This window comes from Phyllostomus discolor, chromosome 7 (genome assembly GCF_004126475.2).
Source record: "Phyllostomus discolor isolate MPI-MPIP mPhyDis1 chromosome 7, mPhyDis1.pri.v3, whole genome shotgun sequence".
NCBI lineage: Eukaryota > Metazoa > Chordata > Mammalia > Chiroptera > Phyllostomidae > Phyllostomus > Phyllostomus discolor.
In genome coordinates, this window is record NC_040909.2 from 67758464 (window position 1) to 67782405 (window position 23942).

The window sequence follows — 23942 nt, forward strand, 5'->3', positions numbered from 1 at the left end:
AGGACTAAAATTCCCAAATCCCTCTTTTTTTTTCATCTGGAGCAAAAGAAGTTCTTATATTACTAAGTCAGAGATCTGGTGGAATTTCAGGAAGAAGGGAGGCAAACATTCTGGTCTATCTTTTTATTTCAACACCTAAATCTAACAAAATTTGTTTTCCTTTTTTCTTTCTAAAATCTTATTTAAGTTATTAAAATCAAAACCATGTATTCTTCTTAAAAATATCTTTGGGGATAAAAAACACTTTTACTCCAATCTACTCAGGCCTCTTTCCTTTGTCTTTAAAAAATTCTGAAGTAGAGACTCTTATTTTTAAAGACTTTTGCATATGGTTGCAAATTACCCTGGAAGCCCCCACTACATAGTTTTATTCTCTTTAACAAAACCCTGAAATAAAACTTAATCTCATATGTCTTTGAGGATAAAAGATAAAATCCTGGGGGAAACAAAAGCACACTGATACAGAGTTTCTGGGAGAGATACCCAATACATATTCATTAGACAAAGGGAAAATGTTGCCACTCACTGGTGGGGTTTCTATCCATTTCAGTCTGATAATAATAGAGATTTTCAAGTCTGAACCTTCTGCTTTTTCTTGTTTAGCACATTTCATCTTTTTTTCTAGGTGTAGATGTATTGGTTAGAATACTTGACTGCAAATAAAAGACTCCTGGAGATAGTCTAAGGACAAAAGATACTTTTTATAAACAAACTATTATCTCGTAGAAACTAAGGGCAGACAAAAATCCAGTGATATCCATCACATTGAAAGGTGAGCACTTTCTATAAACTTGAACAAACTATATTTAAAATCAAAAAAGATTTTTTTCATCTTTATCCCTGGCAAGGAGAGGGGGATAAAAGACTGGCCCTGACACAGGAAGTAAACTTGCTTATTGTTATGGTTCTTTGGGTTGCCACAGGAGAAGAAATGCACACAAAACGGGAGCATATAACTAGAATGTTATTATTACAACCTCATGTAGCCAATAGTATCACTTTTAAAATGTGTTTAAAAGTCATTAGCTAGAAAAGTATTTTAAAACTCTTGATATAATAAGAGAGTGCATAGCTTGGGACAGTGGGATGGTAACTGCAGTGCTGGGTAATAAGCTGACTCAGGAGGAGATGCTAAAGCCCACTGAGGGCATGCAGGTAGGTCAGCCTACAGGACATTCTCTTGGCAGTTGAGCTAAGGAACCTTCTTCAAGGGGTAGAAGACTGAGCTCACATTTTTCCAGGTGAATTTGAGTTCAAGAGCAGAATTCTATAGAAAGGATAACTTTGACAAGGGACAAAAGAGAACTCTATGTAGAAAGATGTGCTTGAATTAATGTCTCTAGGTTGCAAGGAACAAAACTCCACTCAGGCAGGTTAAGTAAGGATCCAGGGAAGACCCATGAACACAGGGATCAGATCATGTCAGCCCTTATGAGAATGAGCTATGGGAAGCTGCTAAGGACCACAGATGAGTTTTTTCATTCATCTTGTTCTCCATCATTGTACTTATGTCCATACCCATATGATTCTATATTTTATCTTTCTTAACATTTTCTTGAAAGATTTTATTTATTTATTTTAGAGAAAGGGAGGGAGAAAGAGAGGGAGAGAAACATCAATGTGTGGTTACCTCTCACGTGCCCCGAACTGGGGAACTGGTCTGAAACTCGGGCATGTGCTCTGACTGGGAACCAAACTAGCAATCCTTTGGTTTTCAGGCCAGCACTCAATCCACTGAGTCACACCAGCCATAGCTCTATTTTATATTTTTAGACAGCATTTTCTGTTTGCACATGGTCCAACCCTGAGGTTGTGTTGAATACTCTTACAAGCCAAACCATGATGATAGATTTCCTGTGTTTCCTAATTCAAGTTTTTGGAGAGCAAGAGAAAGAGAAAGATTGGACCTGTCTCAGCCTATAAAATGATTACCAGCCTAACTTTGAATCAGTTCTCTTTAGATAGTGATACTACTCTTAATCTGGCCATCAGGGCAAGAGGAGCAAGTTTTTGTAGCATTTTTCTTTCTCAAACACGACCACCTAGTTCTGTCTCTACTTTGGAGCAATTTCTAGAAAAATGGGCTGTCAGCAGGGAAGGAAATGAAATGAGCCAAGTGTAGATGACAAGGCAGGACATCCAGTCAGGGTAGGTTTCTGCCCATAGGGAGAGAGAAGAGCTGAAATAATCATGGGAGATTATATATTCATATTTATATTTATATATTTATTCATGGAGGATTTATATATATATATTTCTTTATATATATATATATATATATATATATACACACACACACACACTCCATAAGTTCAATATGATACTAAGGAGTTAGAAGACTTTATTGGGGTCATAGAGAAGGGGACACAGTCACACGGGACATATCTCTTTAGTGGTCCTGTCAGGGATTTGTTCTCATACTGTGAGATTACTGGAGCCAAGTGGTTACCGGAGCTCTGCACTTGAGTGTGCAACAACATTGTTTACTCCAACAAAAGCACCCAGCTACTGGCAGTTAAAAGTGTGGTTTTTTTTCAGGGGTGGGTTTGACAGGCTTAATTATTTGGTATTAGCACTATTCTAGGAAACTGGTAAAATGTTGTTTGGGATTCTGGGAAGTTCATTAACTCTGATATAAAACACAAGAATGAAGATTCTAGGGTCCTCATGAGAAGAGGTTGTGTCTTCTTTGTCTTTCACAGTGTAAAGTTCAGTGCCTTAAATGGAGTTGGTCCTCAGAAGTGTTGTTTGGTTGAATAAATGGCATTAGGAGAATAGAGTAAAAGAGGGAAGTAGATGGAAGAGAAAGATCATAGCAGGGAAAATGAGAGGAAAGGAAAGTGTGGAGAGAAAATAAAGGAAGAAAGGAGAAAGATCTGTAGAGGAATGTATAAGGTTTTCATCACTCATTCTTTCAGCAGATTTTTTTAGCACCTACTCTGTGCTGGCCATAGGGTTAGGCACTGGGGATATGGCAACAGACAGCATAGGTAAAGTGTCATTTTCATGAAACCTACCTTTTATTGGAAGAGGTAGAGTTGTTATTCTAATAACAACTAGTCATTCAGAATCACAAAATGTAATGAATTCTATGAAGTAAACAAGTGAGGGATTGAGAAAGAAACTATCAAAGCTGGAGGAAGGTAAATATTCTTTGAAAAATTAATTTCCTTTCCTGGAACAAGGTGCATTCTGGAAAATGGAAGAAGAGGAGGCTGAGAAAGCTCAGTTCCAGGATGAGACATTAACAAAATTAAACAACAACAGCAACAACAAAAAACTATTAAGTACAAACAGCCTCTGTTCTATTGATACAGTGTAGTAGCTGAGTGTCAAAATTTTTTCCCTGTGAAGTTAAAATAATTAGGCATAATCTATTCCATAATCTTAGAGACACCAAGAGTTTGAAATAAGCAGAAGTGTAAGAGACAGTCAGTTCATATAGTACTTTGCAAGTAGTTAAGAAGCTTTGGAAATAAATGTAAGACTCCTGAAAGGACCACAAAAGGATTTCACACCATAGACAACCAGTTAATAAAGCTAATGAGTTTCTTTTTTATTTTATTTTTTCAATATTGCAGTTCACATACAATATTCTATGAGTTTCAGGTGTACAACATCAATATTAGACATTTATATAGCATACGAAGTGATCACCCAGATAGGTCTAGTACCTACCCAGTATGATACATTGTTATTAAAATATAGCTGACTACAGAACAAGCCTCAACAAATTCAAGAAAATTGAAATCATATCAAGCATTTTCTCCGAACACAAGGAACTTAAACTACAAACCTACCTCAAGGAAAAAACTCAAAAACATTCAAATTCATGGAGATTGAATAGCATGCTATTAAACAATGATTGGGTTAGTAATTAGATCAGGTTAGTAATTAGATCAAGAAAGATATCAAAAAGTTTCTGAAAACAAATGAAAATGAAGAACAGTCCAAAACCTAGGGGCACAGCGAAGGCAGTCCTGAGAGGAAAATTCAGAGCAATTCAGGCCTACCTCAAAAATGGAAACACTTCAAATAAACTAACCCTACAGCTACAAGAACTGGAGGAACAAGAACAAACAAACCCAGAGTGAGCAGAAGGAAGGAAATAACCAAAATCAGAGCATAATTAAATGACATAGAGACTTAAAGGATCGATAAATCCAGGAGCTGGTTCTCTGAAAAGATAAACAAAATCAATAAGCCTTTATCTAGACTCATCAAAAAAAGAGAGAGGACCCAAATAAATAAAATCAGAAATGAAAGAGGAGAGATTAGAACTGATACCACAGAAATACAAAGGATTGTAAGAAATTACTATGAACAACTATATGCCAAGAAATTTGAAAACCTAGATGAAATGGACAAATTTCTAGAATAACATAATCTTCTAAAACTGAATGCAGAAGCACAAAGCCTGAACAGACCAATAACGGCTATTGAAATAGAAGCAGTAATCAGAAATCTCCTGTCACACAAAAGCCATGGACTGGACAGTTTCACAGGATAATTTTACAAAACATTTCAGAGTATCTAACCCCTATTATTCTTAGACTATTGCAAAAAGTCCAAGAAGAGGGCAGACTCCCAAACTCTTTTTATTGAGGCCAGCATCACCCTAGTCCCAAAAACAGAGAAAGACACAACAAAGATAGAAAACTACAGGCCAATATTGCCGATGAACATTGATGCTAAAATCCTCAACAAAATATTGGCAAAACACATCCAGCAATACATTAAAAAGACAATACACCATGATCAAGTGGGATTCATATCAGGGATGCAAGAATGATACAATATTTGCAAATCAATAAATGCCATACATCATATAAACAAAAAGAAAGAAAAAACACCACATGATCATATCAAAAGCATTTGATAAAGTAGAGCACCCATTTATGATAAAAACACTCAACAAAGTGGGAGTAGAGGGAGCATACCTCAAAATGATAAAGGCCATATATGAGAAACCTACAGCCAGCATCATATTCAATGGGCAGCCATTGCATATTCAACAGGCAAGACTAAAAGCTTTCCCACTACGAACATGAGCAAGACAAGGTTGTCCACTTTCACCATAGTGGTGAAACATAGTATTCATTCAACATAGTATTGGAAGTTCTAGCCACAACAATGAGAAAGGAAAAAGAAAAGGCATCCAAATTGGAAAGGAGGAAGTAAAACTGTCATTGTTTGCAAATGATGTGATAGTGTACATAGAAAACCCTATAGACTCCACCAAAAAACTACTTAACCTAATAATTGATTTTGGCAAGACAGCAATATACAGACTCAATTTTCAGAAATCAAAGGCATTTTTGTACACCAACATGAAGTATCAGAAACAGAAATTAGGGAAAAAATCTCTTTTGCTACAGCAACAAGAAAAATAAAATACCTAGGAATAAACCTAACCAAGGAGGTAAAAGACCTGTACTTAGAAAACTACACAACACTAAAGAAACAAATTAAGGAAGATGCAAACAAATGGAAGCACATACCATGGTCATGGATTGGAAGAATTAACATCATCAAATGTCCATACTACCCAAAGCAATGTATAGATTTGAAGAAATCCCTATTAAGATACCAAGGACATATTTCTTAGATATAGAACACACATTTCAAAAATTTCTGTGGAACCATAAATAACACTGAATAGCCACAGCAATTTTGAGAAAGAAAAACAAAGTAAGAGGGATCACAATACCTGACATCAAACTATGTTACAAGGCCACGGTCATCAAAACAGTCTGATACTGGCATAAGGACAGAAACATAGATCAGTGGAACAGAATAGAGAGCCCAGAAATAAACCCATGTCTCTATGGTTAATTAATATTCAACAAAGGGAGAGGAAGCATAAAGTGGAGTAAAAATAGCCTCTTCAACAAATGGTGTTGGGAGAGCTAGACAGCTACATGGAACAAAACGAAACTTGATCATCAACTTACACCACACACAAAATAAATTCAAGTTGGATAAAAGACGTAAATATGAGTTGTGACACCATAAAAGTCCTAGAGGAGAACATAGGCAGGAAAATTTCAGATATTCCACACAGCAGTGTTTTTACCAATATATTCCCTAGAGCAAGGGACATAAAGGGAAGAAGAAACAAATGGGACTTATAGCATTCTACTTGTGTGACAACATTTCTACCATTTTCTTATGCCTTTGAAGAAATTGCATTTGCCCCAGCAAAATTAAATCATATATCTTTTCTAAAGCACACTTTGATTCTCAAAACTTTCATCATAATCAGGCCATTTTCTTCTCCTGAAATGCTCTTCTGTGTCTCTGTGTATGACTGTCAAAATTCCATCTTTACTAAAGGTCTAAGTTTAAATGAAAGTTAAATGTCCTCTTTTCCATGAACCCTAATAAAACATGTTTTGATGACATGATATACTCTCTCACTTGTAAGATTATACATTTCTTGAGAGCAGGAATAGCACTTTATCATGCATTGATTGAAATCGACACTTTGCAATAACGGGGTGGACCAATACTTGTGAATTGAATTCTGTGTGGAACCTAATTTCATATTTGACATTCAACAGCTGGTGTTCTTAGCTGGTCTTAAATTCCATGAAGATCTAAAAACCCTAAACTTGTAAGCAATATTCTTCATATATAACCAGTTGTATTTTTCCAAAAACAGGGCCTAAAGCTTTCATTAGATTCTCAGAGAGATCTGTGACTGATAAAAAGTTAGGAATAACTGGCCACCTGAATTTCTAGAAGCAATTGTAGCAACACATTTATCGCCAGTGTACTGTAGGGGCTAAATACACACACACACACACACACACACACACACACACACACGTATACACATATACATATATACACTTTTCTTCCCACCTTCTAAATTCTTCTAGGCTGGTCCAAAATCAAATGAACATGGACAGGTTAATGGAATATCAAGATTTGATGCACGTGCATTGGGGAATTTACATAGGCAGGAAAATTCCAAAGCAGTGAGGCAACTTCGGGTATATAAGGCCTTCTGGACAAAGGAGAAAAGGGGTGGAGGGATGGGGTATTAAATTTCAGAAGTGAAAATGGGCAATTTATGGGTAATGAAGGAAGAATGGAATACACATGGCAGAAAAATTCTTGCTGGGAGACTCAGAAACAACAGGACACAGGGGCTATCTAGGTAACAGGCACCTGCCAGAAGCCCTCCTATTTACCATAATTCAAATTAGGCTAAAGATAACGTCCTAACATTTCCTTCCTAAAGCTGGTTTTCCTGTCTGAATCTCTGGGGAAGAAAAGGGGTGGGAAGGTCAAAGGTTTTCTTGAAGTCTTGTTTCCTAATAAACAGCTTTAAAATCAATATCCTGCAAAGCAGCTTCAGGGTGGCTAAATTTTGTTTTCCATAAGTCCTGCATCTGAAACTTAAAGTAAGGTTCACATTTCAGAATCCAAATTAGTGTATCGCTCCCTATTTCATTGATCATATCATTCAATCCTGAAAATAAGTGAGTTTAGTTAAATAGTTGAGTATTATTTCAGGAGGGAGTGGTGCAGATGAGCTTCCAAAGTGAGGCCTAAATTGTGTAAGCAAGCAATTAGGTATTTAATAAGAAGTATGTCTAAAAACAAAAGAAAATAGTACTCTCTTATTAAGAGACTCCAAAAGGTTAATGATCAGAGCAAACTATAAACCAGTTTCTGAGTGTGTAAGGCTGTCAGTTGGGGAAGATTTCTAGATGTAAGGCTCAAAACTTCTTTTGCTGCTATGAATGGAGGCAAACAGTGACAATCTAATAGATCCTTCTCACCTGCACTTTGAATGTTTCTGATGCTGTCATCAGGGATTTAGATAGCCTGTCTGTGCCTTACACAGCATCAGTCATTGAGACTGTTTAAGCATGAACTGTTGTGGTGATTTCTCTAAAGTCTGTATCATGTCTTTACAGAATGATCCCATGGGGAGCCAGATACTGTTACTGAAATAAGACCCCTCCCTGCTGGGTCTTTCTGTGCTATGGTTCATCTTGCCTGCCACCAGGTGTTAGGAACTGTGGCTCTCAATGCCAGAGTATGGTAAAAAAGGAAAGGAACTATTTATTCAAAATGTAACTGGAAAAGACACTGGCGTTCGGGCTGCCTGTCACTACCAAATCCAATAAGCAATGACAACAATTGAATCTTTTATGGGTGCTTTATTCAGATGGCTGGTGATCCAAAAATATGGCAGGTTCATACCCTAACAAACCACTCTTTCCTGGCCAGATCTTTTATAAGGGGGTGGGGGAGGACAAACAAGGTGCGGTGAGGGCTTTGAGATTCAGAAGCTGCAACATTCCTGTCCTGGACAGTTAGCTGATCCCAACAGGGAGGGGTGGTCGCCTGCTCTCCCTGGAACAAAGGTTCGGATGTCCCCAGGAGGTAATCTTCTATCAAGCGCCCCAGGAGGTCAGCTGTTTTTCCTAGGAGCCAGGATGGGCCTGATCTGTTGTTTCTGAAACAAAAGCTTTAACATACACATTATTTGCTAGACTCATAACTTTTTACCTTAAGCTAAAATTTTCCAAGTCTTGAGTCCCCTATCAAAAAGTTATACAGGTTTAGAGTAATGGTTGGATGTCACCATTAAAATCCCAGAGTCCCTTTAAAACACTCACAAACACACACACACACAATCCTGCCTCTCCCCCTTTGTCCAGTGAGGTCAGTCACAGGTAGCATATCTCAGGAAAAAGAAATAGAAGTCTATAAGTAGCTCGGCTAGAATTCCGGTTCCTCCCAGTAATCCGCGTTCAGCTGGGCAGTTCTCCCGCAGCCCCCAGCACCATCAGCTGTGTTGCTGCAATCTCCAGTTCTTAATCCAAAACCACATGATACCTCTTCATGGCCTACTAGTGACAGTCCTTTCACCCCTTTCCTTCCCACATAGTCCTTCATTGTCTTCCATCCCTCAAGGTGGCCCATCTTTAATTTAAATCCCCGCCTGGAACCTCCTCCATAACCCCCTTCCCAACTCCTCCCACAATTGCCTACACCTGCCAGCACTACCATATTTTCAGCCTTTCTTGATTGCCATAGTTAGTCTGGGCAGGCATGGCCCTGTGGCATGGAGCAAACCATTTCCAAGCTCTGGCACTGGCATGGTAACCTGGGGGAGCTGCCTCCCAGTTACATCATGGTTTTAAATCATGCATACTTTTCTGACTCCATTCAAGCTAGAAGAATAGTCTGCTGTTATTGATATGCAAAATAACCATTTTTCATATGGATATGAAGCTAGCCTACTGTTATCAATATGCAAAGTTATTCAATGGCCCTGCTCCATGTTTCCCATTCCCCAGTCAGACTTGTGAAGGGTGGTGGCCCTGGCTATACCCTGTTACATCCTCTCAGAAAAAAAAATTAGTTCTCAATAATTCCAAGTCAAAGTCCATGAGAAAAAAATGAAACATTAGTTTAGCGGGTTGTAGCCAATTTAAGAAACATTGAAAAATTCAGGATTCAGTCCAGTTCATAGATGAAAAATAACTTGAAAGACTACTAGAATTTAATTTCCATTACTGTGTATTATCTTTTCTATTGAAACACAGTTTCTCTCCCTAAAATCACCCTGTTTATCAAAACTAGACAAATTAAGACTAATTTGTTTCATAAATCTAGTTTTAATAAATTTGACCTGATTAGACCTGGCTGGTGTGGCTTAGTGGATTGAGTGCCAGCCTCAAACCCAAGGATCACTGGTTTAGTTCTGAGTCAGGGCACATGCCTGGGTTGTGGCCAGGTCCCTGGTAGGGGGTGTGCAAGGGGCAACCATGCATTGATGATTCTCTTCTTCTCCCTCCCCCTCTCTCTAAAAATAAATAAATAAAATGTCTAAAATAAATAAATAAATTTGACTTGATTATTTGCATAAACACAAAAATAATAATCATAGTAAGCTCTTTTAAATCTACTTTGCTAAAATTTCATAAGAAATTTCCAGACTGAAGTTTAATTAACCTCAAGGTTAAGAAGGGCAGCCACATAGTTCCCATCAGCCTTTGCCTGAAAATCCCATAGATTTGGGTAATTTCTCATCCAGTGTAAAAGTATAATCTGAAATTTTATTCTCAGAAGCTCTATTTTGAACAAGTCAAAGTCCTTTCCATGAATCCTTCTGAAGAGGAAACATTTTTTTAAAAGATTTTATTTATTTATTTTTAGAGAGAGGGGAAAGAAGGGAGAAAGAAGAAGGGAAACATCAATGCGTGGTTGCTTCTTGTGTGCCCCCAACTGGGGACCTGGCCTACCACCCAGGCATGTGCCCTGACTGGAAATTGAACCAGCAACCCTATGGTTCACAGGCCAGCACTCAATCCACTGAGCCACACCAGCAAAGGCAAGAGGAAACATTTTCAAAAGCATCAGGGTTAAACAATGACTGTGTGCAAATGACAAAATAAAGAATGATATGATTATAGACCTGATTATAATGCAATTGACAAAAAATTGCTTTTGTGTATTATGCATTTTAATATAACAATTAGAATTACAAATTAAAATTATATCAGAACTTTATAGACTATTGGAGATTTTTATATAATCTCTAGAACATTTATTTTAGTAATAATTTATATTTAAATAAAACAATTATTTTTTCTTATTTGACAAAGCTTCCCATGTAATTTAAGTATATTAAAAAGGCATAATTAATTTAAAAGTTCTCTTTTATGATAAGAAAATAAGGGCAAGTCTTTGAGGTATTTCAGGGGCCTATTGGGATAACCCAGAGCTATTTACAGGTTAAGAGAAAGTCTCCTTTTAAAATTTGAACTCTGGTAAAGTGATTAAACATATTCAAACAAAAAATCATATTATTATGAAACAATAGTAAATTATTCACTTACCCAAAGTAACAGTAAAATATATCAAATATAAAACACAGGTTAGCTATTATTTGTCAAACTTTAGTTTTTAAGATTGAAAAGATTGTTTTTAAGTAATCAAGTACCTCATTAATACAATATGATATAATATCTTTAAGACTGAATTTATCTGAATCCAAGATGTCAGCAGAGTATGTGGCAGTGCACTCACCTCCTCCCAAGATTAAACTAGAACTGCAACTAAATTATAGAAAAATTATCCTGAATAACCAACTGAGGACTAGCTGGGAGTAGTCTTGTAACCAAGGATTTATACAAAAAGCCACATCAAGACTGCTCCAAACAGGTTGCCAAATGCCAGTCACAGGCAGCATTTTATGTTGGTTGGCATCAGAGTCCCTCCCAAGTGGCCCAGAACCAACACACCCAGTGGACAGATTCAGACAACATCAGATCAATAATCCAATAAGCTTCACATCAGCATATCCCAAGGGAGATCTTGGCAGGCACCAAACCTTGTTAAAACAAATTACTATTTGTGTGGTCAGCACCTACACAGTAGCTCATACACCATGGTCAGGGTTGAGCCTCACAGTGATCCAGCTTGAGGGTCAGTCTCACACATGAAAGGGCCAACAGCAATCAGGACTCAATTACAACAGGAGTGCCCACATAACCACACAAGGGACATTCCTGGAGCACCCATCTTAGGTGACCAAGGAGACTGCACCATTAGACCCCACAAGGCACCTACTACATAAGGCTACCCTGTGAAGACTGAGACTCATAGCAGATCTATAACTCTCAAAAGAGGCAGCCAAAATGGCCCCAAGGCCATTTGGGGACAAGGAAACAGGCCCCAAATGAAAGAACAGGAAAACTCTCCAGAAAAAAAGCTAAATAAAATGGAGGTGTGTAATTTACCAGAAATAAAGTTGAAAGTAATGGTCATAAAGATGCTCTGTAGCATGAAAAAGACATAGAAACCATTAAAAAAAGGACCATTCAGAAAATAAAGAATACAATATCTGAAATGAAGAATGCACTGGGAGGAATAAACAGTAGGTTGGATAGAACTGAAAATCAAATCAGCAATTTAGAAAACAAGGTAGAAAAAAACACCCAATCAGAGAATCAAAAAAGAGAAAGAAAGAAATTTTAAAAAGAGGATAGTTTAAAGGACTTTTGGAACAATGTAAAGCATAACATCATCTGTACCATAGGAATAGTGGAAGGAAAAGAGAGAGAGAACAAGGGATGGAGAACCTATTTAAAGTAACAATGACTGAAAATATCCTTAACCTGGTGAAGGAAAAAGACACACAAGTCCAGGGAACAGAGAGTCCCAAACAAGATGGACCCAAAGAGGCCCACACCAAGACACATCATAATTAAAATGGCAAAGGTTAAAGACAAGGAGAGAATCTTAAAAACCACAAAGAAAAAACAGTTACCTAGAAGGAAGCTCCCAAAATACTTTCAGCTGATTTCATAACAGAAACATTTCAGGCCATAAGGGGTTGGCATAAAATATTCAAAGTGATGAAAAGCAAGGACCTACCACCAAGGGCTATTTTATCCAGCAAGGCTATCATTTAAAATTAAAGGAGAAATAAAGAGCTTCCCAGACAAGAAAAAGCTAAATGAGTTTGTTACTACTACCAAACCAGTGTTACAACAAATGTTAAAGGGCCTGCTTGAAATGAAAAAGTACAAACAAAAACAAAACAGGGGAACATAGTTAAGAGAATAAAATGACAATAATCTATTAATAATCACTATAAATATAAATAGCTTCAATGATCCAATCAAAAGACATAGGGTGGCTGAATGGGTAAAAAAAGAAGACCCATATATATGCTACCTACATGAGATACAATCAGAATGAAAAATATATACTAAAAGTAAAGGAATGGAAAAATATATTTTATCCAAATGGAAATTTTAAAAAGCTGGGGCAGCAATACTTTCATCTGACAAAGACTTTCAAACAAAGGCTATAGTAAGAGACAAAGGATAAAGAGAGGAATCCAACAAGAGGATATAACCCTTGTCATTATTTATGTACCACACATATGAGCACCTAAAAATGTAAAGCAAATCTTGATTAATATAAAGGGAAATATTGACAGAAATATACTCACAGTAGGGTATTTTAGCACCTCATTGACATCAATGGACAGAAATTCCAGACAGAAAATCAACAATGAGATGATGGCTTTAAATGACACACTGGAACAAGTGGATTTAATTGATATCTTCAGAGAATTTTCCCCAAAGGCAGCAGAATATACATTCTTTTCAGTGTGCATGGAAACTTTTCTAAGATGGGCCACATGTTAGGACACAAACAAATCTCAACAAATTTAAGTTTGAAATTGTATCAAGCATCTTCTCAGACCAGAATGGTATAAAACTATATATCACAAAAAAAGAGCTGAAAAACACACAAAGACATGGATGCTAAACAACATATTACTAAACAATGAATGGGTTATCAATGAGATTAAAGAAAAACATTAAAAGATACCTTGAAAGTGGAATCTAATGAACTAAAAACCTGATAAAAAAAATAGAAATAGAGGCATATATACATAGCACAGACTGACAGCTCTCAGAAGGGAGGGGGAAGAGGAGGACTGGATGAAAAAAGGTGAAGAGATTAGCCAAAGAATGTATAACCATAAATAACCCATAGGCACAAACAGCAGTGTAGTGATGGCCAGAAAGAAGGTGAGGTGGCAGCTAGGTGAATTGGGAAAAAAGGGAAAATGGAATATCTGTAATAGTTTCAATAATAAAAATAAAGTAAAAATTACCTTAAAAGAAATGAAAATGAGAACACAATAATCCAAAATCTATGGGACACAGCCAAAGCAGTCTTAAGAAGGAAGTTCATAGCATTACAGGTCTATATCAAGAAACAAGAAAAATCTCAAATAATCAGTAAAACTTTACACTTAAAGGAAGTTGATAAAGAACAATAAACAAAGCCCAAATTGAGTAAAAGAAGGAAAATAATAATGATCAGAGCAAAAATAAACAAAATAGAGCCTAAAGAAATGCAAAAGATCAATGAATCCAAGAACTGGTTCTTTGAAAAGATTTTTAAAAAGTGGATAAACATTAACCAGATCATCAAGGAAAAGGAGCTAGGACCCCCAAAAATAAAATCAGAAATAAAGAGAAGTAAAAACACACCAAATAAATACAAAGATTGTAAGAAAATATTACAAACAACTATATGCCAGCAAATTAGACAATCTGGACAAAATGGATAAATTCTTAGAAACACACAATTTTCCAAAACTAAATCAGGAATAATCAGGGAATCTGAATAGACAAGTATAACTAGTGAAACTGAAGCAGTAATTAAAAATCTTCCAACAAAATAAAGATTTGGACTGGGGGAATTCACAGGTAAATTTTACCAAATATTCAAAGGAGAACTAATATCTCTTCTTCTCAAACTATTCTAAAATATTCAAGAGGAAGAAAGATTTCTAAGCTCATTTTGTGAGCCCAGCATTATCCAAATTCCAAAACCAGATAAAAATACTACAAAGAAAGAGAATTATAGGCCAGTGTCCCTGATAAACATCAATGCTAAAATCCTCAACAAAATATTAGCAAACTATATTCAGCAATAGATTAAAAAGGTTGTACACCATGATTAAATAAAATTTATTTGCAAATATTAACTAATAAACATGACACAACACATAAAATAAAAGATAAAATCACATGATCATATGGTTAATAGACACAGAAAAGGCATTTGATAAATCCAGCACCCATTTAGATAAAAACTCTCAGCAAAGTGGAAATACGGGGGGCATACCTGAACGTCATAAAGGCCATATATGACAAACCCACAGCTAACATCATACTCAGACAAGAAGAAATAAAATGCATCCAAATTTTTGTAAAGGAAGAAGTAAAACTGTCATTATTTATAGATGACATGATACTGTATATACAGAACCCTAAAGATTCCACCAAAAACTACTAGAACTCATAAATGAGTTCAGTAACATAGCAGAATACAAAATAAATAAAAGACCCTGAATAGCAACAGGGGTCTTCCAAAAGAACAAAGTTGGAGGAATTATGGCACCTGATAGCTAACTATACTACAAACCCATAATAATCAAAACAGCATGGCACTGGCATAAAGATAGACATGATAAATGAAAGAGAATTGAAAACCCAGAAATAAACCCACTTCTTTATGGGCAACTAATATTTGACAAAGGAGGCAAATTGTACAATGGGATAGTCCATTCAATAAGTGGTGTTGGGAAAATTAAACAGATATGTGCAAAAATTTAAAACTAGACCACCTTCTTACACCATACACAAGGATAAACTCAAAATGGATCAAAGAATTAAATGTTAGACTCAAAAGCATAAAAATCATAGAAGAAAACATAGGCAGTAAAATCTGTGACATTTCACTTAGCAATATTTTTTTCTGATCTATCTCCTTGGGCAAGGGAAACAAAAGAAAAATAAACAAGTGAGACTACATCAAACTAAAATTATTTTTTCACAGCAAAGGAAATCATTAACAAAATGAAAAGACAACCTACTGTTGAATAGACAACCTAAACTATATATACAGAGATTTATATTCAAAATCTATAAAGAACTTATAAAATGCAACATCCGCCCACAAAACTGCCAAACAATCCAATTAACATATGGGCAAAGGATCTAAATAGACATTTCTCCAAAGAGAATGTGTAGATTTCCAACAGACATATAAAAAGATGCTCAACATCACTAATCATCAGAAATGCAAATTAAAACCACAATGAGATATCACCATACAGCTATCAGAATGGCTGTCATCAATATATCAACAAAAAACAAGTGTTGGTGCAGATGTGGAGAAAAAGGAACTCTAATGTAGTACTGATGGGAATACAGATTGGAGTAGCCACTGTGGAGAGCAGTATAGAGTTACCTTAAAAAATTAAAAGTGGCCCTGGCTTTTGTGTCTCAATTGGTTGGAGCATTGTCCTGTACACCAAAAAGTTGCTGATTTGATACCTGATCAGGGCACATAACTACATTGTGTGTTTGCTCCCCAGTCAGGGCACATACCAGAGGCAACCAATTGATGTTTTTCAAATCAATGTTTCTCTTTCTTTCTCTCTGTCTCTCCCTTTTCCTCTCTTTAAATATTAATGAACATGTCCTTGAATAAGAATTAAAAAATAAAAATAAATAAGGCATTTCAAAAAACATTAAAAATGGAACTGCCTATGACCCAGCAATTCCACTTCTGAAAATTTATCCAAAACACTATGTGCAAGACACCCAAAACACTAATTTGAAAAAATATATGCACTTCTATGTTTTTGCAGCATTATTTATAGTAGTCAGGATCTGGAAACAGCCCAAGTTTCCATCAGTAGATGAGTGGATAAAATAGCTATGCTACATTTACACAGTGGAATACTACTTGGCCACAAAAAGAAGGAAATCTTATCCTTTGCGACAGCATGAATGTACCTGGAGAGTATTATGCTAAATAAGCCAGTCAGAGAAAGACAAGTACCATATGATTTCACTCATAAGTGGAATCTAATGAACAGAATAAACTAACAAGAGAAATAAAACAGACTCAAAGATAGAAAGCAGGCTGACAGCTCATTGGGGACATGCTGGGGGGAGGGGGAGGGATTAAGCAAAAAGGAGGAAAAAATCTCATAGACATGGAACAGTGTGGTGATTACTATGGGGGACAGGGAAGGGGAGTTGGAGGGGAGTATGGGGGGTAAATGGTGATGGATAGAGACTTGACATGGGGTGGTGAACACACAATACTGTGTAGAGATGATGTGTTGTAGAAGTGTACCTGAAACATGTATAATTTTTTATCCCATGTCACTCCAATAAATTCAATAGAAAGAAAGGGGGGGAGAGAAAAAAGAAAGAGAGAGAGGGAGGGAGGGAGGAAGAGAGAGAGAGAGAGAGAGAGGGAAGGAAGGAAGGAAGGAAGGAAGGAAGGAAGGAAGGAAGGAAGGAAGGAAGGAAGGAAGGAAGGAAGGAAGGAAGGAAGGAAGGAAGGAAGGGAGAGAAGGAAGGAAAGAGAGAGAAAAATGAGGGAGGGAGGGAGAGAGGAAAGGAAAGGGGGAGGGAGGGAGGAAGGAAGGAAGGAAGGAATGCTGAATTCAAAAAACAATATAACAGACACCAAACTATTTTTTAAAGATTTAATTTATATATTTAAAGAGAGGGGCAGGGAATGAGAAAGAGAGGGAGAGGAACACTGACATGTGAGAGATAATCTGTTGCTTCTCACATGCCCCTAACTGGGGACCTGGCCCACAACCCAGGCATGTACCCTGACTGGGAATTGAACAGGTGACCTTTCGCTTAACAGGCAGGTGCTCACTTCACTAAGCCACAACAACCAGGGCAGACACAGTTCTATTTTAATAGAACATAGAATGGTGGCTTTCTAATTAGAAAATTTTTCATACTATCTTGTCTGGAGTAGAATAAATACAGGAAAAACTTTTTCTTTTTAACAGAGGAAAAAAGAATCAAACTCTAATTCTGTATCAGCTTACTTTTGATATTTAAATTAATTAAATTTATTTCAGTATTATTCAACTTAACCATATATAAAATTTCTTCTCAAGATTTCCCTTTACAAACCTTCTATACTTTCCTAGTCACTTTTACTTGGCCTCTTCTTTTATAAAAATTATATTTTATTGATTATGCTATTACAGTTGTCTCATTTTCTTCTCTCCTATATTTCCTTCCACCCCTGTACCCTCCCTCCCACCATCATTCCCCCTGCCTTAGTTCATGTCCATGGGTCATACATATAAGTCCTTTGGCTTCTCCATTTCCCATACTGTTCTTAACCACCCCCTGTCTATTTTGTACCTACTATTTATGCTTCTTATTCCCTGTGACTTTACCCTGTTCTCCTCTGTCCCCCTCCCTACTGATAACCCCCCATGTAATCTCCATTTTTGTGATTCTGACCTTGTTCGAGTTGTTTGCACAGTTGTTTTTTTTTATGTTCGGTTGTTGATAGTTGTGAATTCATTGTCATTTTACAGTTCGGAGTTTTGATCATCTTCTTTTTCTTAGATAAGTTCCTTTAACATTTCATATAATAAAGGCTTGGTGATGATGAACTCCTTTAACTTGACCTTATCTGAGAAGCACTTTATCTGCCCTTCCATTCTAAATGAAAGCTTTGCTGGATAGAGCAATCTTGGATGTAGGTCCTTTCCTTTAATGACTTGGAATACTATTTTCCAGCCCATTCTTGCCTGTAAGGTTTCTTTTGAGAAATCAGCTGGTAGTCTAATGGGAACTCCTTTGTAAGTAACTGTCTCCTTTTCCCTTGCCGCTTTTAAGATTTTCTCCTTATCTTTAATTTTGGGTAATGTAATTATGATGTGCATTGGTGTGTATTTCCTTGGGTCCAACTTCTTTGGGACTCTGAGTTTCCTGTACTTCCTGGAAGTCTATTTCCTTTGTCAGATTAGGGAAGTTCTCCTTCATTATGTTTTCTTCTTTTCTAAATTTTTTTATTTTAATTATTGTTCAAGTACAGTTTTATGTCTTTTACTCCCACCCCAGCTCACCCTGCCAGCCCTCCCCACCTCCCTCCCATTTCCAGCCCCCCCTTTTTATTGCCCATGTGTCCTTTATACTTGTTCCTTCAAACCCTTCACCCTTTTCCCCTGAAATTCCATGCCCCCCGCCCCCCCCCGCTCTGGTCACTGTCAGCCTGTTCTGAATTTCAGTGTCTGGTTATAAAATTTTATCAAATTTCTGATTATTAAATTCCTTAAAACTTGTTCAAATATACCAGTTTCATAGTATTCTGTCTTAACAGCCTTTTAAAATTCTCCACTTTGTTATAAAATCTCTTACTTGCCCTTCTGCATTTTTAATTCTCTTGTTAATTAACCCAGTTGGCATCTCTTACACCCAAAATGCTAAATAGCAAATTTAAAAGTCCTAAGACGAGTTATCATTCTGTATATCTATATTTTTCCTTTTTAAGTACTGGGAAATTGTACTTTTAATGTCCTGATTTTTACAGTCTGCAAATATCTTAAGGTTAATAGCAAGAGTTGTGAGTGGATTTGATTTTTGTTTTAATTTCTGTCCTTCCACTTATTAAGGGTGTTTAAATGGCCAATTATTATAACAATATGAGAGTTCTGTGAAATTTAGAAGTTTTTCTGATTCAAGACATTCATTGTCTGGCTAGAGACTATAGGATTTTAATGGTGACTAAACCAATAAGCCTTTTCTGGCTTAACTAGGAGCAAAAGACTTCTGATAAGAGCACAAATCGAAAGATACAGCCTTTCCAGATCCAACAGTTCATTTGCAGATTTAGCCTAAGAAAGATGGACAGCCCTGTCTTTCAACAGCTGTTCCAGAAACACAGGGAACCAGGTGCTTTGTCCTCTTTTGAACAGAATAAGGTTTAAGATCCCCTAAACTTGGAACCACAGCCTATTCAGCTAAGCACCTGATGCATATGCATTATCCAACTGGCCAAGAAAAAAACCCATCTCTAGAAGTAATGGGATCAATAGAAAACAAGAGACTCAAAACAAGTTCTTACTAGAGTTGTGTTTGCCCACAACTATTTTCTTCTGCCAATCTAAATTTAGAAGACAGAAAAGGACTCACCACTTCCACCTTCTACAGAACCTGCAGATAAAAGACCAGAGAGGCTGCCATAGCAGTCCAGGGAGCCAGCAGTGCCCCAGCTAGTAATTATCCTGCTGGATTGCCACAATGTGTGGGAGGATACACACACACACACACACACACACACACACATATGTATATATTTCCTCCCACCTTCTTCGAGGCTGGGCTAATAATCAAACTAACAGAGACAGATTAACATGCAAATAATCAAGGTTTTAATACATGTGCACAGGGAATTCACAAAAGCATGAAAATTCCTAAAACAGTGAGGCAACATTGGCTGTATAAGACATTTTGGACAAAGATTTTATATATGGTCTGTCCAGAAGTTATCCAGCCATGTATTATGAAAAATAGAGACATTTATTGAAGAAGATATAAGATATCATACATAGGACAATGATGCCTCAGTGCCCTTCAAAGTAGGTACCTTGGGACCTCACACAGTTCTCCCAATCGCCATCAGCTGTCCCATTGTATTTTCCTGAATTACATCCACAGTCTGAAATCTCTTCCCTTTCAAAGCTGATTTTGATTTTGGGAAAAGTTGCAAGTAACAGGGTGCCAAATCTGGGCTATAGTGGGGCTGAGTAACCTGGGTGACTTTTTTCTTTTTTATTGTTGTTCAATTACAGTTGCCTTCATTTTTACCTCACCATGACCCCTGCCCCACCCATCTCCACCTCCTACCCTCAAACCTACCCCCCTTTGGCTTTGTCCATGTGTCCTTTATACATGCTCCTTGATGGCCCTTCCCTTATTATCCCTCTCCCCCTGCTCTCTGGTAACTGTCACTTTGTTCTTTATTTCAATGTCTCTGGTCGTATTTTGCTTGCTTGTTTGTTTTGTTGACAATACGTTCCATTTATAGGTGAGATCATATGGTATTTGTCTTTCACCACCTGACTTATTTCACTAGCATAATGCTTTCCAGTTCCATCCATCCTGTCTCGAAGGGTAGGAGCTCCTTCTTCCTTCCTGCTGCATAGTATTCCATCGTGTAAATATACTACAGTTTTTTGATCCACTCATTTACTGATAAGCACTTAGGTTGCTTCCAGCACTTGGCTATGCACCCCAATGTCATAGGATGGAGAGTGGGAGCTAGGGATGAATGGAGACACCTGGGTGATTTGATGTTTAGCCAAAAAGCTCTGCATGAGACATGATGCACAAATGGGTGTGTTGTCCGTGATGAAGCTGCCAATTACCAGTTGCACATAGTTGCAACCTTCTGAATCATCCCAATAGTTTACATGGAGAAACATTCAACCTTAACACAAAATTGTATGCAGATTTGTTTATCTGCTCAGTCATTTTGAATGTACTGGGCACACAGTCACATGCTCACTCAATGACATCTAACTGCCCCACCAACTAGTACAGTGAAGTCATTGTTCACACATGTGCATTCCAGTCCACTCTTTCTGGCAGCCAGATAACATCAATGTCATGCAGACCATACTCATTATATTAACAAGGGCTGGACTTTTTCCAGGTAGACCTCATAATACTCCCCAAAATACTATTGAACAAATGATATTTATAATTCTACCCCCTTTTACATATGATGAAATGAGGTGCAGACAAACTACATAATTTACTTGAGTTCATACAACTAGTGGGAGAGTTCTGTATTCAAACCCAGTGGGTCAACTCCAGAGTGTGCTCTATTTGCCAGTCAGCTAGCTATTAGGTCACAGCTAACACATGATAAAGCTGGGATTCAAAGCAGAATAATTCAGCTTCTCTTTTTCATTTCTAAATTGAGGTCAAGGAATTCAGTAACTTATGGTTATAGAACTAAGAGATGGTAGAAGCCAACTTTGAACATACATCTGTCTGATTCCAAAATCTTTTTATTTCATCTCTGGCTCAGAGTGCCTTCTCAGAGTGCCTCTAAGGACACTGCAGGAGGAAAAAAGATTTCATTTTGTAGTGGGTCCCACACTACTTGGGAAAGGGAAAAATCAGCACCAATCTTAAACTCCATGAAGGCAGAAACTGTACACATAGCAGGTACTTAATAAAAATTTGTTTGGCAGTTCATTCAGCAAAAAGAATCATCAGGGGCTTAAGCAGGGACTACAAATGCAATGTCCAGGCAGGTATTATAAATTGGTAACATGACTCATTGGGTTATAAAAGGAAGCAATTGGGCTGGAGTAAAGCACAGTACAAAAGAACAAAAGTACTTCCAGATATCTTCATTCATATAATCTTGACACCCACCCTTTGCACTAAAGTGCAGAAAAGTCACACAGATAATAGAGTTGGGAAATAAATCTAGATAATGTGGCTTCAGGATGAGGATTATTTTCTCCCATTTCTGGACCATGTATGTGCAAGGGTAAAGGTGATGCAAATAAGAGAAACATAATGTAGATCTTCACAGGAAAGGAAAATGTCTTAGTGTGTTGTGAACAATTAGGGATTTAGTAGAGGGTGCCTGGATATTCTGAGGCCTATCTTAAGACTGAGTGATATAAATGCTATACACAGCCTGCCAGAAGGAATGTCTAATGGTCTCTTCATTCTTTGCTTTCATCTTAAAGCTTTCTGTAAGTACTCTCTAAGCAGTGCTCCTTTCCGTGAGAAGAGAATGCTATCAACCCAACCAACAAGCACATCTTTAGATTGCTTTTCTATTTTTTAATTGCTGTTCAAATACAATTATCTCCATTTTCACCTCACCCCCACCCTGCCCTTCCCATCCCTGCCTCCCACCCTGAACCTACCCCCTTTGGCTTTGTCCATGTTCCTTTCCCAATTTTCCCCCATTATCCCTCTTCTGACAGTGCTAATTTATTTGCTCTAATGCTTCTGTGTGCTCAAATGGGCCTTTCTCATAATCAGTAACACATATTCACAGAGAACTCTGATCCATGTTCCTCTAGTCCCTGCCCTTAAAGTCATAAAGCTGAAGGGCCAGGAAGCTGGAGAGTCATGAATTATTGCTAATTGTATAATCCTAGTAACCAAGAGGAGTTTTTCTGAGTTCAACAGGATTATAGCAGAGTTTCTTGACTTGGAACTGCAACTACTACAGGGACTGTCCTGTTCATTGTGGGATGTTTGGAGCATCCCTGTTCTCCATCCACCAGATGTTGCAGTCTTTCTCATGTATGACAAGCAGTACCTCTCTCTAAACATTGCCAGCTGGCCCCAGGGGAGGGGGTAATTTTACCCCTGCTAAGTACCACTGGATTAGAGATATAAACACCCATGAGTACATGCTTATACATGTTCACCCACAGTGTATATAGTCACCTTGACATAGGGACTATTTGGGGGCTTTGCTTCTTTCTTTGGATTTTTTCCCTTTATTGTTATAGTTTTTTTCTTATTTGTTTATTGTTTTGTATGTTTTTTTTCTTTGTTGGTTGGCTAGTTGGTTTTTAATCCTAAGAGGAATTTTTGCTTTAATCTTGACTCCTATTTTTTTGGTTCTGTCCATTTCACAAAAGTCTTTCTGAAGAGTTGATTATATCTGCTAACACTATTGACTACAACTGTGTGCTTAGCACCCTGCCAAGCATTGTGCATGTTTTTTCTTTAAGTTTAATCATCAAAATAAGAGGGAGGTGTTGTTATTCCCATATTACATGCAAAGAAACTGAAATACAGGGAAATTAAGTCACTGGACCTAGGATTCACCGTATTTGAGTGGGAGAGCTGGGATTCAGACAAACTGTCTGAACAAGGGGTGTCTGATGCCCTTGTTTGCCTTCTTGTCCCCTGTTCTCCTTTTTTGTGGTGGGGGGAGGTAGGTGAAACCTACAATATCACTAATGTGTGCCCTTTTAATTCCTGATCTCAGGATATTAACAAATGTGAAATTTGGCCTATGAGTCATAATCACACACGTACATTTAAATCATGTGCTATGTGCAGTTTATGTAAACTTTGGTTTAATTGCCAGGAGTGCAGAGGAGAGCTGGCACTGACTGTGAACACATTTTTCTCTTGTCACCACCAGAGTGTCTCTACGTGTTCCCCTGCCAGTGGAACTACCGTCCTGATCACTGTATGTATGGAAGCAACTGCAAAGGGGCTGAGCTTGAAGGTGTGTCTGTTCTGCATGGAAACCGAGGTGTCTATCATGATGATAAGCAGCCAACTTTCAAAGCACTCTATGAAGCAATACGGGATGTAAGTGCATTCATTTGGTAGGCATATGCTTACCAGCACAAAGTAGTATGGGTACTTTGGTCATAATGTTCTTCGAAGTCTAAATAATTCCCCACAAGCACTGAGTTACACCAGTTTTCCTCAAACTCAGTCACTCTATTTCAGTATACACAATTTCCCCTTAATACTATACTTTATTCACTCTTTACTCAATATTTCCACGTAAGTTACTCACTTTTGTTCCCTGAAATT

The 23942-nt window shown here is 37.3% G+C and overlaps 1 protein-coding gene across 3 annotated transcripts in view; it reads left to right on the top strand.

The window, feature by feature from the left end:
• GXYLT2 (glucoside xylosyltransferase 2) overlaps positions 1-23942 on the top strand; it is a 204540-nt gene that overhangs the window by 149311 nt on the left and 31287 nt on the right. For all 3 annotated transcript variants that reach the window (XM_028518955.2, XM_036031007.1, XM_036031008.1), the window contains one exon: positions 23539-23711. In XM_028518955.2, the coding sequence (XP_028374756.1) occupies positions 23539-23711 (173 nt within the window). The remainder of the gene's footprint in view (positions 1-23538; positions 23712-23942) is intronic.